The 19240-nt window shown below is 44.2% G+C and overlaps 1 protein-coding gene across 2 annotated transcripts in view; it reads right to left on the bottom strand.

Moving 5' to 3' along the window:
- Positions 1–3522: 3522 nt before the first annotated feature.
- si:ch211-106h4.4 (MAM and LDL-receptor class A domain-containing protein 1) overlaps positions 3523–19240 on the bottom strand; it is a 38530-nt gene continuing 22812 nt past the window's right edge. For both annotated transcript variants that reach the window (XM_014139746.3, XM_014139745.3), the window contains exons 38-50: positions 19110–19215; positions 18792–18935; positions 18170–18357; positions 17865–18030; positions 16243–16461; positions 15727–15905; positions 7721–7958; positions 5940–6099; positions 5690–5801; positions 5401–5524; positions 5044–5140; positions 4775–4820; positions 3523–4606 (exon numbers count right to left, since the gene is read on the bottom strand). In XM_014139746.3, the coding sequence (XP_013995221.3) occupies positions 4505–4606; positions 4775–4820; positions 5044–5140; positions 5401–5524; positions 5690–5801; positions 5940–6099; positions 7721–7958; positions 15727–15905; positions 16243–16461; positions 17865–18030; positions 18170–18357; positions 18792–18935; positions 19110–19215 (1881 nt within the window). In that variant the 3' untranslated portion in view covers positions 3523–4504. The remainder of the gene's footprint in view (positions 4607–4774; positions 4821–5043; positions 5141–5400; positions 5525–5689; positions 5802–5939; positions 6100–7720; positions 7959–15726; positions 15906–16242; positions 16462–17864; positions 18031–18169; positions 18358–18791; positions 18936–19109; positions 19216–19240) is intronic.

The raw sequence follows: 19240 nt of genomic DNA on the forward strand, positions 1-19240 counted from the left end.
AACATCAAATACAAAACATTTCAATAGCAATACTTCCTGTATTGAATCAGAAGTTGCTATATCTATTCCTCTTGGAAAGGTTGTGTGATCAGTTGCTAGAACAAAGTAGATCTAAGATCATACGCCTGATGACAATGAGTGCGATGCTGTTATTATCGTCTCCCTCCTGCATGGTCGAGACTGGAGCCTGTCTGTAAGCGCTGGAAACTCCATGTGCACACACCCCAAAACAGTGAGTCCGTGGCCGTGCTGAGTACATAGGACCGTCTCTTTCTGTACTATTTTGTGTGTGATGGACCATACTGTACTTCTTCCCACAGCCAAACACAAAACCTCTCCACTATACTGTATCTCACTAATACTGCACGTCGGCCTTATACAGTTGTGTACTAGTGAGCAAAATACTGTAGCTTTCAAGATGAAATAAACAACATCAATATGTCAACTCTCAATTACCCAGGTTACTACATTGGAGTTATCATTGAGAGTATTTTAGTTGTGATTCTGTACATTTCCCACTGTGGTGATGAACGAGAAACAGATGTGGTTGTTCTTCTACTGCACCGTTAACAGTAGCCACATGATAAATAAGCATCGGTTGACTAGACGAAGCAACACGCCACTGAATATCACACTGCCAAGGACTGCGTTCACCCCGGAAGTCTATACCACAAATGGATTGTGTTTTTTATCATGTGTTTATGTTGTGTATTATTTCATCGTGGTACACCCCCCCCCCCCCCCCCCTCCGTCAAATACATGTGGTTCAATGTACAGTAATTAAGAAACCCACGTCTTTGATCCTCAGCCAGTTTCAGAGGCAGACAACCTACAGTAAATGTGCCTGTGCTCACAAACAATCCTTTTCCCCTCACAGCTTGAGGTTCTACGTGGAACCCAAAAGACTTCTGTCCACTATTGGGACCGCCGCAGAACCCTTTTGGAACCCGATTTTCTAAGAATGTGCCAATGTCTTGCCACTGGCATACCGGACACCCTCGCAGCTCTGGGGGCCCATGTGCCTGTCATAGATATCTATTTTCTTTAATTTAATAAATACATTTTGACAGTAACCCTTCAAAATGTCATTCATATGAACCTGTTTAAATTTCCATATGTATGTACTACTGTAGGAAGCTAAGTGTTTGTTTCCTGGGCTTTAGGAATATGACTGAAAAAGTTTCTCAGTTTCTCAGGGGATAAGGTTATTGGATATCGGTTGACAAATGTCGCGGTCAAGGCTACGACGGCGCCAGTTTAATGAGTGGAATGAGAGCCTAATGCTTCTTAGGTAGTTCTTCATGAGTTTTAGTTTAGAAAACAATCTCTCCGCAGAAGCGACAGTTACAGGATGGTAAAAACAGCTTGATTACCTTAGAAACATCAGGGAAACTAGACAGAAGGGAGTTGCGCTTCAAATAGAGCAGTTCTGCAACATCTTTAATTGAGCCGCTCATTCTCCTTAATTGCCGGCCTCAACACGTTACGGAAAGAGATTAACTGTACAGGTCGTCTGGATACTGGACAGCCAGTACATTGGCAGATGCAAATAGATGGTCATATTTAGTGGACAACATTTTTTTTGTCCATACTGGTGAACCGCCGTTTGTGTTGTGTGGTCGTAAATATCAGCAGTCCTTTATCTCTGGTATATCTTGGCACGCACCATTCAAAACTAAGTTTAAATTGTGTGCATCATAGGCCTATAATGCACAATCTCTCAGGAAAGACTGTCTGGGTTGGCAATACTCGGTATAGAAAACAGTCGGGCCTGCAACCTGGACCGACAGGGCGTGGTGAAAAAAAACTTCAGAAGACCAGGGGATTCTCTGAAGTTGAAGTTGGATTTCATTTAATTTACCTTGAATATTGCAGTCCATTTGCGTAGGCTATTAGCCAGACAAAATCGGTTGAGTTCAACAATAAAAAGTTGCTTAATTTATCCTCAAGCCAACTACTTTTTTCCTCATTGTTAGGCTATTTGTATTTATTGAGGATGACCATTAGCTGCTGTGTAATTTCTATACAAAGTTTATAAATAGCAGCTAAATACGGTAGATGGCTATGGATAGTATACTGAATTAAGAAACAATCCCTAGGAAGCTAGTGTTTTGAAGGTGGACTGACTATTATTTGGCATTGTAAGACGCACAACAGCGTTCCATCCAAGCTGGGAGAGAGCACGAGGACGGCTCATGTCATGCAAGTTCAGGTAGACTATACAGGACAGGTGCATATTATAAAACATCTAGTGGTAGCTGATTAGTATGCTGTTGCATCAAACATTTATTTTACAATTGGCAATGTTTGAATTTCCAAATTGAATTACTGAACAAGTAATTACATCATTGCCACCAGCCTGCAGTCTAAAAATGACAGCATTGAAACACCATGTACAGCTTTGTCACGCCCTGACCTTAGAGAGACGTTTTATTTCCTCTATTTTGGTTAGGTCAGGGTGTGATGTGGGGTGGGCATTCTATGTTGTGTATTTCTTTGTTTTGGCCGAGTATGGTTCCTAATCAGAGGCAGCTGTCTATCGTTGTCTCTGATTGGGAATCATACTTAGGCAGCCTTTTCCCCACCTGTGTTTGTGGGTAATTATTATTTCGGTGTGTGTTTTGTGTGCGCCTCAGTTGTGTCACGTTCTTTTCTGTTTACCTGTTTATTGTTTTGTTCGGTTTCACCTCAATAAAGGATGTGGAATTACAGGCACGCTGCGCCTTGGTTGATTTACGACAGGGAGTTTGAAGACAGCGAACGTGACATGCTTCGTGAAATGTTAGGCTTAACGAAAATGATGACCAAATAGGCCTACCAATAAACATGTATCCATTAGCTAAAGCAAATATATACATGCCCTTGCACCACAGAAAGCCTATCATCGATTCATTAGGCATGCAGCCGCATGGGGGAGTCTGGGTGTTTGCTACCATGTTTGTTCTGGATGTGCCAGGGCCTGGATGGATAGTGGGGCTGGGGCTTGGAGAGAGGTCTGGGGACTGGGGATGGGGGTGGAGAGAGGTCTGGGGAGGGGGCTTGGAGAGAGGGCTAGGGATGGGGCTTGGAGAGAGGACTGAGGCTTGGAGAGAGGACTGGGGCTTGGAGAGAGGACTGAGGCTTGGAGAGAGGACTGAGGCTTGGAGAGAGGACTGAGGCTTGGAGAGAGGGCTAGGGATGGGGCTTGGAGAGAGGACTGAGGCTTGGAGAGAGGACTGAGGCTTGGAGAGAGGACTGAGGCTTGGAGAGAGGGCTGAGGCTTGGAGAGAGGACTGAGGCTTGGAGAGAGGACTGAGGCTTGGAGAGAGGACTGAGGCTTGGAGAGAGGACTGAGGCTTGTAGAGAGGGCTAGGGATGGGGCTTGGAGAGAGGACTGAGGCTTGGAGAGAGGACTGAGGCTTGGAGAGAGGGCTAGGGATGGGGCTTGGAGAGAGGACTGAGGCTTGGAGAGAGGGCTGGGAATGGGGCATGAGATGGTTGTCTTATATTACAGGTTAGAGAGGCAAAGAATGAAGAAGAAACTTGTAAATAAACATTTATTACAGTAAAGTGCAACAACAAAACAGTATCTTACTCTAGCTACAAAGATTTCTGTTTGTTGGTTTATCTAATGTCATTATGAATATACCACTTTTTAACATAGCTATTGATCTTGATCAACATTGTCCTCTTGTCACTATGGTAAATGCAATTCCTGAGCATAAAATAATGAACATACAGTAGCAGTCAAAAGTTTGGACACACCTACTCATTCAAGGGTTTTTCTTTATTTCTACTATTTTCTATATTGTAAAATAATATTGAAGATACCAAAACTATGAAATAACACATATGGAATCATGTAGTAACCAAAAAAGTGTTAAACAAATCAAAGTTGCCACCCTTTGCCTCGATGACAGCTTTGCACACTCTTGGCATTTTCTCAACCAGCTTCATGAGGTAGTCACCTGGAATGCATTTCAACTAACAGGTGTGCCTTGTTAAAAGTTAATTTGTGGAATTTCTTTCCTTTGTTAATGTGTTTGAGCCAATCAGTTGTGTTGTGACAAGGTAGGGGTGGTATACAGAAGATAGCCCTATTTGGTAAAAGACCAAGTCCATATTATGGCAAGAACAGCTCAAATAAGAAAAGAGAAACGACAGTCCATCATTACTTTAATCTACAATGTAAAAAAATTGAAAAAATTAAGAAAAACCCTTGAATGAGTATGTCTCTCCAAACCTTTGACTGGTACTATATATCAATCGAGCTTTCCTAAGGCTATAATATGAATACTGTTAGATACAAACTGTAGCTTATACACTTCAGTTGACACTGTGCTTAGTAGGGTTTGAGTTTATTACCATTTTTACAGGGGTAATGCACATTTATCAATGTTTCTGTAAAAGGGATGGTTTAAGCCGGCCAGCTAATTTTCAACCGCTCTCCCTGGTGTACATTGTAACTTTGTTTTGTTATGAGCTCGTGAGAACAGTTATGAGAACGGTTTAGCGATATTCCTCCTCAAGCATCAGAGGTAACCCCTCTGAACTCTGCAGTGTCTAAAGAGGGATCATACAAGGTGTTGAAGAACGACAGCTCAGATTCCCTTCCGAATTCTAAACCCTAGAAATAAAAATGGAGTCTCTTTACACAGTCCTAGACAGAGCACAACTTGGCCAATATGGCTCTCAAACACACATGTTCATGATGGCATTGACTGTCATAACTTTTAACAGAATATGATTTTGTGATGATGTTCGCTATTTTATATTATAATGTAATTCTACTTACGTTGCTAAGATCGAAAACATGGACATTTTCCAGAGGTTCAGGTAGGCTGTGGGGGAGATGTCACTGAATTATTTCTACCACTGTTGTGATCAGATATCATTGGATCTATTTTACATTGGAATCACAAATATTGTAATTGTCATTGTTATCTTCATTGCTATCATCATCATCATCATCAACAGCAGCATTCTTATCATCACCATCATCATCATGAAAGACATCACCAATTCATCATTAACAACTTTATCATAATTCTCATCATGACATACTTGGTGGAGCGTTTCCGTCGGAGTACAAAGAGAACAGTGGCGATGACAGCCACCACCAGCAGAGAGAGAACCACTCCCAACCACACAGACAATGAATCTGTAGACACAAGAACACATTTGAGAATTCAAAAGTTAGTGAACATTGTTTGTAACATTGTGTACATTAGTGTAACACCCTTGTCAAAAAAGGGTTGTTAGTAAACTCATTCTAATACCATCCTGCCGACCACACCAAATGTCTAAACCTGAGGGCTGAGTGACCATTGATCAGACATTCCAGTCCAGTACAGCACAGTACAATACAGCTCAGTGCAGTGATGTATAGTCCAGTCTAGTACAATACAGAGAGAGACCTACTATCTGTAGTAGGAGTTGGAGTGTCCGTGGGTACGGTGTTGTAGCAGTGACCAGGATGGATGGTGATGTCATCTAGAGCCACATCACCGCCGGGGGCCCGGCCCCTCCAGTACATGAACACAAACTGTGGAGGGGACAGGACACAGCCTTTATATAATCACAGACATATACAGTATAATTAGTGACACGTCAGTCTCACATTACCATACTTCCAAGTCTTGTTAATGATTTGGCTTGGAAGCCTGGGAATTGTGGTTTATGACACAGGTAGTAGACTGTAGACACTTACCCAGAATGGCTGTGTATAATCCACGTATACGCTGCCCTCCAACCACACGTCTCCCTGGCTGCCTGACTCCGTCCACAAGACATCAGCAGCACCTCCACTAGCATGCTGTTTCCTGGGGGAATGAAAGAATCAACCAATCAATAAGCCAATCAATCTACCATTCATATACCCATCCATCAATCCATCCATCCACCCACCGACCCAACTGTCCATCCATCCATCCTTCTGAGGACAACACGATTGTACCCACCTGTCATTGGGGTAGAGGTTGAGGGTTCCGATGTGAGGGCCATACATGTGAAACCAGAAAGTCAGACAGTACCCCCTGCTGTCCGCCTGCAGTATCTCACTGAACAGCATGGATCTGTCTCCCCATTGGCCCACAGAACTGTCCACATACATGTAGTAACCTGGGAGGAGACAGGACAGGGAGCGACTAAGGGGCCTTTTCTGACCAGCATCCCATTGACAGCCAGACTAGCCAAAATATATAACTGACACTTACCTTAACCTTAAAGGGATAGTTTGGGATTTTGGCATGTTCCCTTTATCTACTTCCCAAGAGTCAGATGAACTCGTGGATACCATTTTTATGTATCTGCGTACCTTTTGAAAGAGGTTGCTAATTAGACTTCCAGTCATTACGCTAATGCTATGTAGTCGGGCTGTCCCTTTAACCAAACCCCTAACCTTAACCCTAACCCATGGGTGTCAAACTCAATCAGTGCAAGGGCCATACTGGGGAAAAAAACTATGAATTCGCAAGCCAGACATAGCCTATTATGTTTGTTAAAAAAAACTAAAAAAAACAATCATACAACTACGACCTAAACAGGCCATTGTTCTATTAGAAAACATATGGCCTTTTATAATGTACATAGGATGCTGTATATAGCATATTTTACATGTAAAAAAATAATAAAAAAGTTATAAATACTTTTTGTCCAGCCCTTGGCTGCTTGCAGATGTGCATTAGGCTATATGCTGCGACCCTAATCAAAAACAATTGAATAACTCCAAATAACAAAAACTTAGCTAGGTTGTTGTAACATTTAAAATTAAAACATATTTTCAGTTTTTTTGCACTGCATGGATCACCGGTGAGGTTGAATGCAGATTTGCTGTATGGCAGTGGAGGCTGGTGGGAGGAGCTATAGGAGGACAGGTAATGGCTGTAATGGAATAAATGAAACGGAGGCAAACATGTGGTATCCATATGTTTGATACTGTTTAATTCATTCCATTCCAGCCATTATAATAAGCCTGTCCTCCTAAAGCTTCTCCCACCAGCCTACTCTGCTGTATGGTGCACTCAAAGGGCCGGTTTCCCGGACACAGATTAACCCTAGTCCTGGACTAAAAAGTACTTTCAATGGAGATTTTCCATTGATCTTGCTTTTTAGTCCAGGATTAGGCTTATTTCTGTATCCAGGAAACCGCCCCATTATGTCTTGTAGTTGTAGGCTACAGAAAAGGAACCGTTGGAACCCAAATTTGGCATGACCATTTAGCCAACAACAAGTTTACATTTTCAGTCCGGTAGAAGATTCGGTCAGTGCCATTAGTGATGATATGACACAGCGCACTGGCTGGCTCGTGTGTAGGTCTGGGAGGAGGGGTGTGTGTGGCAGTGCACTGCAGTTTGGCGTGCAGCACATTGGCTGTGACTTCTAGTGCAATGCATCGCGGGCTGTATGGGAGCGGGCCAACATGAATTGACAACCCAAATCATTGCGTGGGCCGGATAGAAATGTGTCATGGGCAGGATTCGGCCCGCGGGCCTTGTGTTTGACACGTGCCCTAACCCTAACCGAATTTTAACAAATTGTCAAATTAAATAGCCGTTTGCATGTCATCCACTTCCCCTGTGTTTTTCCCCACAGGACAGGTACACGTTACACAAAAACGTTCAAAATGTTTGGAAAACAGAAACAATCATACCAGAACTTTAACATTAAGAACGGTAATTTGAATTCTCTGTTTGAAAACATTTTGCTACGTTGTGCCCTACTGAACATAACACATGCTCACCTAGGGAGGAGTTGGTGGTGTGGTCCACACTGGGCCCAGTGTTGGGGTTTGGTGAGGCCCCTCTGCCCCTCAGCCAGTCCTCCTCATCCACCCCTGCCATGGCCACGTTGGTCCAGCCACACAGGTTGATCTGGAAGTCACAGTGTCCAGGGGGAGGACAGGGGCTGCTGGTCACCTGGATGTCATCAAAGGCCATGTCTCCCTCATCACTGCTCCCCTTCACCCCCTCCACAATGATCTGAAACAGCGTAACAGCTATGAGAACCACCAGAAACAAAATCACCATCATGTACAGCGATCTTCAAACGACTCCGTGTGGACTCCCAGATGTTTCACAATTTTGTTGTAGCCCTGAAATAGCTCACCTGATTCACCTATTCAAGAGCATGATGGTTAAATCAAAACAAAATGTATTTATCACATGCGCCGAATACAACTGGTGTAGACTTCACAGTGAAAGGCTTGCTTACGAACCTTTCCCAAAGATGCAGTTTTATTAATTATTATAAAAGTTATAAAAAATAAAATAGTTACTAACACGAGAGGAATAAAATAAAATACACAAGAATGGAGCTATATACAGGAAGTACCCATACCAGAACACTGTGAAGCTATATACAGGGAGTACCAGTACCATATCAATGTGGAGCTATACACAGGAAGTACCAGTACCAGATCACTGTGAAGCTATATACAGGGAGTACCAGTACCAGATCAATGTGGAGCTATATACAGGAAGTACCAGATCAATGTGGAGCTATATACAGGAAGTACCAGATCAATGTGGAGCTATATACAGGGAGTACCAGATCAATGTGGAGCTATATACAGGAAGTACCCGTACCAGATCAATGTGGAGCTATATACAGGGAGTACCAGTACCAGATCAATGTGGAGCTATATACAGGGGAGTACCAGTACCAGATCAATGTGGAGCTATATACAGGGAGTACCAGTACCAGATCAATGTGGAGCTATATACAGGGAGTACCAGTACCAGATCAATGTGGAGCTATATACAGGGAGTACCAGTACCAGATCAATGTGGAGCTATATACAGGGAGTACCAGTACCAGATCGATGTGGAGCTATATACAGGAAGTACCAGTACCAGACCAATGTGGAGCTATATACAGGAAGTACCCGTACCAGATCAATGTGGAGCTATGTACAGGAAGTACTCGGACCTGATCAATGTGGAGCTATATACAGGAAGTACCCGTACCAGATCAATGTGGAGCTATATACAGGAAGTACCAGTACCAGATCAATGTGGAGCTATATACAGGAAGTACCAGGTCAATGTGGAGCTATATACAGGGAGTACCCGTACCAGATCAATCTGGAGCTATATACAGGGAGTACCAGGTCAATGTGGAGCTATATACAGGGAGTACCAGTACCAGATCAATGTGGAGCTATATACAGGGAGTACCAGGTCAATGTGGAGCTATATACAGGGAGTACCAGTACCAGGTCAATGTGAAGCTATATACAGGGAGTACCAGTACCAGATCAATGTGGAGCTATATACAGGGAGTACCCGTATCAGATCAATGTTGAGCTATATACAGGGGGTACCAGTACCAGGTCAATGTGGAGCTATATACAGTGGGGGGAAAAAGTATTTGATCCCCTGCTGATTTTGTACATTTGCCCACTGATAAAGAAAGGATCAGTTTATAATTTTAATGGTAGGTTTATGTGAACAGTGAGAGACAGAATAACAACAAAAATATCCAGAAAAACGCATGTCAAAAATGATATAAATTGATTTGCATTTTAATGAGGGAAATAAGTATTTGACCCCCTCTCAATCAGAAAGATTTCTGGCTCCCAGGTGTCTTTTATACAGGTAACGAGCTGAGATTAGGAGCACACTCTAAAAGGGAGTGATCCTAACCGCAGCTTGTTACCTGTAAAAAAGACACCTGTCCACAGAAGCAATCAATCAATCAGATTCCAAACTCTCCACCATGGCCAAGACCAAAGAGCTCTCCAAGGATGTCAGGGACAAGATTGTAGACCTACACAAGGCTGAAATGGGCTACAAGACCATCGCCAAGCAGCTTGGTGAGAAGGTGACAACAGTTGGTGCGATTATGCGCAAATGGAAGAAACACAAAAGAACTGTCAATCTCCCTCGGCCTGGGGCTCCATGCAAGATCTCACCTGCAATGATCATGAGAACGGTGAGGAATCAGCCCAGAACTACACGGGAGGATCTTGTCAATGATCTCAAGGCAGCTGGGACCATAGTCACCAAGAAAACAATTGGTAACACACTACGCCGTGAAGGACTGAAATCCTGCAGCACCCGCAAGGTCCCCCTGCTCAAGAATACATATACATGCCCGTCTGAAGTTTGACAATGCACATCTGAATGATTCAGAGGACAACTGGTGAAAGTGTTGTGGTCAGATGAGACCAAAATGGAGCTCTTTGGCATCAACTCAACTCGCCGTGTTTGGAGGAGGAGGAATGCTGCTTATGACCCCAAGAACACCATCTCCACCGTCAAACATGGAGGTGGAAACATTATGCTTTGGGGGTGTTTTTCTGCTAAGGGGACAGGACAACTTCACCGCATCAAAGGGACGATGGACGGGGCCATGTACCGTCAAATCTTGGGGTGAGAACATCCTTCCCTCAGCCAGGGCATTGAAAATGGGTCGTGGATGGGTATTCCAGCATGACAATGACCCAAAACACACGGCCAAGGCAACAAAGGTGTCGCTCAAGAAGAAGCACATTAAGGTCCTGGAGTGGCCTAGCCAGTCTCCAGACCTTAATCCGATAGAAAATCTGTGGAGGGAGCTGAAGGTTCGAGTTGCCAAACGTCAGCCTCGAAACCTTAATGACTTGGAGAAGATCTGCAAAGAGGAGTGGGACAAAATCCCTCCTGAGATGTGTGCAAATCTGGTGGCCAACTACAAGAAACATCTGACCTCTGTGATTGCCAACAAGGGTTTTGCTACCAAGTACTAAGTCATGTTTTGCAGAGGGGTCAAATACTTATTTCCCTCATTAAAATGCAAATCATTTTATAACATTTTTGACATGCGTTTTTCTGGATTTTTGTTGTTATTCTGTCTCTCACTGTTCAAATAAACCTACCATTAAAATTATAGACTGATCATTTCTTTGTAAGTGGGCAAACATACAAAATCAGCAGGGGATCAAATACTTTTCCCCCCCACTGTACAGGGAGTGCCAGTACCAGGTCAATGTTGAGCTATATACAGGGGGTACCAGTACCAGATCAATGTGGAGCTATATACAGGGAGTACCAGTACCAGATCAATGTGGAGCTATATACAGGGAGTACCAGTACCAGGTCAATGTGCAGAGGTACGGGACACTTTGGGTAGATATGTACATGAAGGCAGGGTAAAGTGACTAGACATCCGGATAGATAATAATACAAATTAAATAAAGAACAGAGTAGCAGCAGCAAATGATTAGTGTAAAAGTTTTTTAACGTAATACATTTTTTTTAATCAAATTTTTTGGGGCAGAAATGCCTTCTGGAACATGTGAACTTTCATTTGTCTTAATATCAAACTTGTATGCCATCCGTAAACACAAACAATTTTGTAAAATTAGGAGTCTAGTTGGTTTAGCCACAGAAAAAGTCAGGAACCTTCCCTGCTAGCCATGATTGGCTGAGATAATGGATGGGCTGGACATACCAAGAGGTGAGTTCGGATTAGTTTGCCCTGTAGCACACTTCTGTCTGTAACATGTGCTGCTCAGTAAGTGTAGATAATCCTTGCTACCACTGCTTTTTTGAAAGATTTAACGTTAGCAATGCAGAACTTCAAAGTGTTGCTACTTTTTGCACACGGAAGAGTGTGAACCGGAGAGATTTGACACAATGGGCAAAACAAGCTGAAGCTAGCTAATAACCAAATGGAAAAGACGCTGCCGTGAAGCGTTCATCCATGTATACGGGTAAGAGTCTAGCTACATTTTCAGATATGATACGTTTCAAATTTTGTCAGAAAGTCGTTTTCATTGCTTTTCATTTGCTGGCTCGCTAGCAAATGTTACGTGTATGAACTGTGTAGTAATATTACTTGTATCTCAGAAAGCCATTTGCATTGCTAGTTATAGCAAGTTATTATACTAGTTATAATTCTTATTTACAATGACGGCCTACCAAAAGGCAAAAGACCTCCTGTGGGGACAGGACAGGGGCTGGGATTAAAAATAAAGCAACATATGGACAAAACACACATCATGACATAAAGAGAGACCTAAGACAACAACATAGCAAGGCAGCAACACATGACAACACAGCATGGTAGCAACACAACATGACAACATGGTAGCAACACAACATGGTACAAACATTATTTGGCACAGACAACAGCACAAAGGACAAGAAGGTAGAGACAACAATACATCACGCAAAGCAGCCACAACTGTCAGTAAGAATGTCCATGATTGAGTCTTTGAATGAAGAGATTGAGATTAAACTGTCCAGTTTCAGTGTTTGTTGCAGCTCGTTCTAGTCACTAGCTGCAGTGAACTGAAAAGATGAGTGACCCAGGGATGTGTGTGCTTTGGGGACCTTTAACAGAATGTGACTGGCAGTAGATATCTCAGATAGGGGGGAGCGAGGCCTAAGAGGGTTTTATAAATAAGCAGTGGGTCTTGCGACAGGTATACAGAGATGACCAGTTTACAGAGGAGTATAGAGTGCAGTGATGTGATGAGTCCTATAAGGAGAATTGGTGGCAAATCTGATGGCCAAAATGGTAAAGAACATCTAGCCGCTCGAGAGCACCTTTACCTGCCGATCTATAATTTATGTCTCCGTAATCTAGCATGGGTAGGATGGTCATCTGAATCAGGGTTAGTTGGGCAGCTGGGGTGAAAGAGGAGCGATTATGATAGAGGAAACCAAGTCTAGATTTAACTTTAGCCTGCAGCTTTGATATGTGCTGAGAGAAGGACACTGTACTGTCTAGCCATACTCCTAAATACTGGGTTGGGTTGGGATTATGGTTCATTGTTTAGCTAGCTAGCTACAAGTCTAAACAAAAGACTCCACATCGCCAGATGGTTAGATGACCCATCCAGTTAGCCAGGTGTGTCTAGAGGTCATTACGGCGATCTATTGTAGTTCATGAACATGTGAACATGTCTAGACAATAGTGATCCATCCAATTACCTAGATGTGGCTGGTGGGTGGTTAAAGTATTTCTTTCACATGACCCATCAATTTAACAAGTGTGTCTGGGTAAGCATCAACTAATTATTATAAAATATTTATACAATATTTTTATCTGGACACTTACAAAGTCAGATTAGGATATAGGCCAAGGACTAGATAAGGTGTATTTTTTACCTGAAGTTTTTCCTTATTGTAGGCTACTACTTTCACCACTTTTAGTTTTGAAATCTTTGGTTGTTTGCTACACTACCTTACTCACTCTGTTTAGCACATGGCCTCACATGTGAATCCTTAGAGGTGGGTGGGACTAATGCTTAAGATGCTGAATAGGTGTAGACAAAGAAGAGCTCTCCAGTAGGTGTACCAAAATATTCAAGGGCATTTGCTCAAAAGTGGGGTTACAAGTTTATCAACTGTCAAAGCATAATTACTTTCCCATTGTTCCTCAACTGCAGTGTATGATATACCATTTTGTAGCGCTGATTCTCTACTTTAGTGCAATGTAAAAAACACCATTTCAAATGTTGCTACATAAGACCAAATCGAGGCGGTCGGTCACACACATACACACACATACATACACATATACATAATATATATATATATATATATATATATATCATATATATACATTGCACTGACCCTACACACACTCACTAGACTTTTTATATATATATATATATATATATATACATAATAAATATATATATATACATAATAAATATATATATATATATATATATATATATATATATATATATATATATATATATTTATTATGTATATATATATATATATATATATATATAAAAAGTCTAGTGAGTGTGTGTAGGGTCAGTGCAAGATAGAGTCAGTGCAGATAGTTTGGGTACCATTAATTGACTATTTAGCAGTCTTATGGCTTGGGGGTAGAAGTTGTCTCGGAGACTGTTGGTCCGAGAGCCGATGCTCTGGTACTGTTTTTTACAAGACCATGGTGATTGCCTACGGAGCTGTGAAGGGAACGGCACCTCCATACCTTCAGGCTCTGATCAGGCCCTACACCCAAACAAGGGCACTGCGTTCATCCACCTCTGGCCTGCTGGCCCCCCTACCTCTGAGGAAGCACAGTTCCCGCTCAGCCCAGTCAAAACTGTTCGCTGCTCTGGCACCCCAATGGTGGAACAAGCTCCCTCACGACGCCAGGACAGCGGAGTCAATCACCACCTTCCGGAGACACCTGAAACCCCACCTCTTTAAGGAATACCTAGGATAGGATAAAGTAATCCTTCTAACCCCCCCCCCCCCTTAAAAGATTTAGATGCACTATTGTAAAGTGGTTGTTCCACTGGATATCATAAGGTGAATGCACCAATTTGTAAGTCGCTCTGGATAAGAGCGTCTGCTAAATGACTTAAATGTAATGTAAATGTTTGCCGGACGGGCCTTCCTCTGACACCACCTGATATAGAGGTCCTGGATGGCAGGGAGCTCAGCCCCAGTAATGTACTGGGCTGTCCGCACCACCCTTTGTAGCGCTTTGCGGTCAAGGGTGGTGAAATTACCATACCAAGCGCTGATTCAGCCAGTCAAGATGGTGTAGCTGTAGAACTTTGAGGATCTGAGGGCCCATGTCAAATCTTTTCAGACTCCTGAGGGAGAAGATGCACTGCCGTGTCCTCTTCACAACTGTGCGGGTGTGTGCGGATCAAGTCCTTAGTGATGTGGACACCAAGGAACTTAAAGCTCTCAAACCACTCCACAATAGTCATGTGGATGGGGGCCTGCTCTCCCCTCTTTCTCCTTTAGTCCATGATCAGCTCCTTGGCCTTCTGACGTTGTGGGAGAGGTTGTTGTCCTGGCACCACACTGCTAAGTCTCTGACCTCCTCCCTGTAGTCGTGCGCAGCCATGCAGTCATGGGTGAACAGGGAATACAGGAGAGGACTAAGCACACCCCTGAAGGGCCCCCGTGTTGAGGGTCAGCATGGCAGAGGTGTTGTTGCCTACCCTCACCACCTGGGGCTGACCCGTCAGGAAGTCCAGAATCCAGTTGCAGGTTGAGGGGTTGAGTCCCATGGTCCCTAACTTGGTGATAAACTTGGAGGGGACTATGGTGTTGAACGCTGAGCTGTAGTCTATGAACAGCATTCTCACATAGTTATTTCCCCTTTTGTACAAGTGGGAGAGGGCAGTGTGAAATGCAATTTAGATTGTGTCATCTGTGAATCTTTTGGGGAGGTATGCGAATTGGAATGGGTACAGGGTGTCTGGGATGATGGTGTTGATGTGGGTCATAACCAGCCTTTCAGAGTACTTCATAATTACATTTAGGCTGATTACCTTGGAGCTTTTGGGAACAGGGACAATGGTGGTCAGTTTGAAACATGTTGGGATTACAGACTGGGACAAGGAGAGATTGAAAATGTCTGTGACGATACCTGCCATCTGGTCTGCACATGCTTTGAGAACGTGCCCTGGTATTGTGATTGTTAACCTGTTTAAACATTTTGCTCACATTGGCCATGGAGAGCGAGATCATATAGTCATCCGGAAAAGCATGGGCTTTCGCGCGAGGCACGGTGTTATATTCCTCGAAGCGAGCATAAATGACATTTAGTTCATTTGGGAGTTCTGCTTTGCTGGGCAGCTCATGGCTGGGTTTCCCTTTGTAATCCGTTATCGTCTGCAAGCCCTGCCACATAAGACAAGTGTAGAACAAGTAGTAGGATTCCACCTTAAACAGGATTATTTACAGTAAGTGTTAGGCTGGAGAAGGATGGGAATAGAAACTAAAAGCTGTTTGGTCTAGGACGGCATCCCATAGCATGAAGACAGGGGCTCACCCTGTAATCGTCCCTGTCCAGCTGCAGCGTTGCCTGGGCAAACCTCCACAGAGCACCCTGGTCCCCGGAGTGGGACAGCAGCATTACCTGGCCCCCTTGTTCACTCCACTGGTACACATTCAGCGTCCCCATGCCCCTCCCGGACATGTGGTACCACAGCTGAAGACACACCCCTTTACCTGCGCCACAAACAGACAGACACGTAACAAATATTCTTATTCCGTTTTTTTAGGATCTGCTCAAAAGTAGTACACTACACGCAAGTGAGATAATAGGCTATCATTTAAGACCGAACCTCTGTCATCTCTAGTAGATGGTTGCCAGTCTATGATTGCGTTCCGATTCTCTCAAAGTGTGCACTTGTCCACTCTTCCCCACGCAATGAATAGCATTGGGGTTGGCATGGGTTCATACCAATCTTCTACCAGTCCTTTCCTTTTCATTCCATGAAGGGAAGTGAACAAGTACACATAGAGCAGAAGGGTAGAGAAACGGGACGCAGAATATCCCTTTCACCTGCAGGGAACAGTGGGGAGGCCATCCTGGCTGTCTGTCCAGGCTGGTCAACCCCCGATGAGGGCAGGTAGAAGTAGTGTCCAGTGGCTGTGTTGGTGGTGTGGTCGTAGTCCGGACCAGTGTTAGGGTTAGGTGTGGACCCGGACCCCCTGACCCAGTCACCGTCATCATCAGCCTGCTGAAGCCAGTTACAACTGCTCTCCTCAAAGTCACACAGGTCTGGAAGGTAAAAAATATTTTAAGATATACAAAAAATATGCAAAGGTATGTGGACGTCAAATTAGTGGATTTAGCTATTTCAGCCACACACAGTCATGCAGTCTCCATAGACAAACATTGTCAGTAGAATGGTGTTACTGAAGAGCTCAATGACTTTCAATGTGGCAGCGTTGGACAGGATGCCACCTGTCCAACAAGTCAGTTGGTCAAATTGCTGCCCTGCCAGAGATGCCCCGGTCAACTGTAAGTGCTGCTATTGTGAAGTGGAAACGTCTAGGAGCAACAACGGCTCAGCCGCAAAGTGGTAGGCCACACAAGGTCACAGAACGGGACTGGCGAGTGCTGAAGCGCGTAGCGCGTAACTATCTTCTGTCCTCGGGTTGCAACACTCAATACTGAATTCCAAACTGCCTCTGGAAGCAACGTCAGCACAAGAACTGTTCGTTGGGAGCTTCATGAAATGTGTTTCCATGGCCGAGCAGCTGCACACAAGCCTAAGATCACCATGCCAATGCCAAGCATTGGCTAGTGGTATAAAGCTTACCGCCATTGGACTCTGGAGCAGTGGAAATGCGTTCTTTGGAGTGATGAATCAAGCTTCACCATCTGGTAGTCCGACGGACGAATCTGGGTTTGGCGGATGCCACGAGAATGCTACATGCCCGAATGCATAGTGCCAACTGTAAAGTTTGGCGGAGGAGGAATAATGGTCTGGGGATGTTTTTCATAGTTCGGGCTAGGCCCCTTAGTACCAGTGAAGGGAAATCTTAACACTACAGAATACCATGACATTCTAGATTCTGTGCGTCCACCTTCGTGGCAACAGTTTGGGGAAGGCCCTTTTCTGTTTAAGCATGACAATGCCCCCATGCACAAAGCGAGGTCCATACGGAAATGGTTTGTTGAGATCGGTGTGGAAGAACTTGACTGGCCTGCACAGAGTCCTGACCTTAACCCCAGTGAACACCTTTGGGATGAATTGGAATGCCGACTGCGAGCCAGGCCTAATCTCCCTAATCTCCCAACATCAGTGCCCGACCTCACTGATGCTCTTGTGGCTGAATGGAAGCAAGTCCCCGCAGCAATGTTCCAACATCTAGTGGAAAGCCTTCCCAGAAAAGTGGAGGATGTTATAACAGCAAAGGGGGGACAAACTCCATATTAATGCCCATGATTTTGGAATGAGATGTTAGACGAGCAGGTGTCCACATACTTTTGGTCATGTAGTGTATCAACATATAAGGTATATCAACATATACTTAATGATATATGGAAATATACAGGTATATTAACATGTACAGACATACATAAAAACTAACAAATGCATGCTAGGACTTGTATCAGAGTACACCATTAAGAAGAGTTATACTAAGTGTACAGAATGAAGTTATGATGAAGGGTACCTGATGGGGCGCAGGGTCCTGCGGTGAAGGTGATGTCATCGATGGCGATGTCCCCCGCCTCCCCGCCCACCGAGGCCTCCAATACCACCAAGTGGACTTCGTGTAAAGTCACATGACTCTGGGCCAGCCGCCACTCATCCCCCTGAGTGTGACTCCTGTACCACACCTATAGATAAAGACAGGAGAGCAGGTAGATGATGGCTCTAATCACTGATCTATGGTCAGATATTACCTATAGGTCATAGGTAAAGACAGGGGGAGAGTTAGATGTTACTCCTAATCTCTGATCCAGGTTCTGTTCTTACCAGTGTTCCTAGCCGGGACTGTGTGGTGTGTAGCACCATCCGGAGTGATCCTACTGTGGGCCCAAACATGTGGTACCAGAATGAGAGGCAGTACCCCTGGGGCCCTGCAGGGGGCAGCAACTGGGACTTCAGCTGAGCAACACTACCAACGGTGCTGGGAGCAGAGCTCTCGATGTACAGGTAATACCCTAGGAATTAAACAACACACTGATTAACATTGAGGAAACCATTGAATTACGCAACAGGTTGGAACCGTTGAAGCAATTGAACACACCCTGCTGACTACGCCAACATTAAACAATGGCAACAGTTCCATCCTGTAACGTTATATTGTCCAGATTTGATGTAATCATGATCATTCACATTGGTTACACTACCCCTTTAAAGTACCAGAAACAGTGAGGGAAGAACCTTAAGCCTACTATATCGCTAGCATCAAACACTGATGCTGAAAATGTCTTCCATGTAACGCCCAGTTGCTGGTACTTTGAAAATGGGTCACTACACTAACCCTTTTATGTTGCAATAAAATAAAAAATAAAAACAGGGTGTGTTTTAATGTACATTATCATGAAATGAGTACATTGAGTGGTGATGTGATGCAACTGTGGGATTGACTGACCAGTGGTGGTGGTGTGGTCCCCAGCAGGCCCAGTGTTTGGGGTGTCTGTAGGACCAGACATCACCTGCCAGTCCTGTTCCTCCTCTGCCCCCCTCATCCAGCCACACAGGTCCCTCTCAAAGGAACAGGCATAGGCAGACAGGGCTGGGGAGAGAAAAGTAAAATAGTGACCCAGTGACACGATGTGGCCTCGGCCCGTATTCATCAAGCTTCTCAGAGCGCTGATCTAGGATCAGGTCTAGGATCAGGTCCCCCCCTGTCTACCTAGTCTTATTCCTTATGATCTAAAAGGCTAAACTGATCCAGTCCTAGCCCTACCTGGTGGCTGGTAGGATGTGTCACAGTTGAGGAAGGAGATATCGTCCAGAGCAACAGCACGGGAGACATCTGAGAGGCTCTCCCCGGCCCAGCTTCTGAACACTACCTGAGAGGACAGACAATTACGTCAG

This window comes from Salmo salar, chromosome 14, assembly GCF_965601325.2.
Source record: "Salmo salar chromosome 14, fSalSal1, whole genome shotgun sequence".
NCBI lineage: Eukaryota > Metazoa > Chordata > Actinopteri > Salmoniformes > Salmonidae > Salmo > Salmo salar.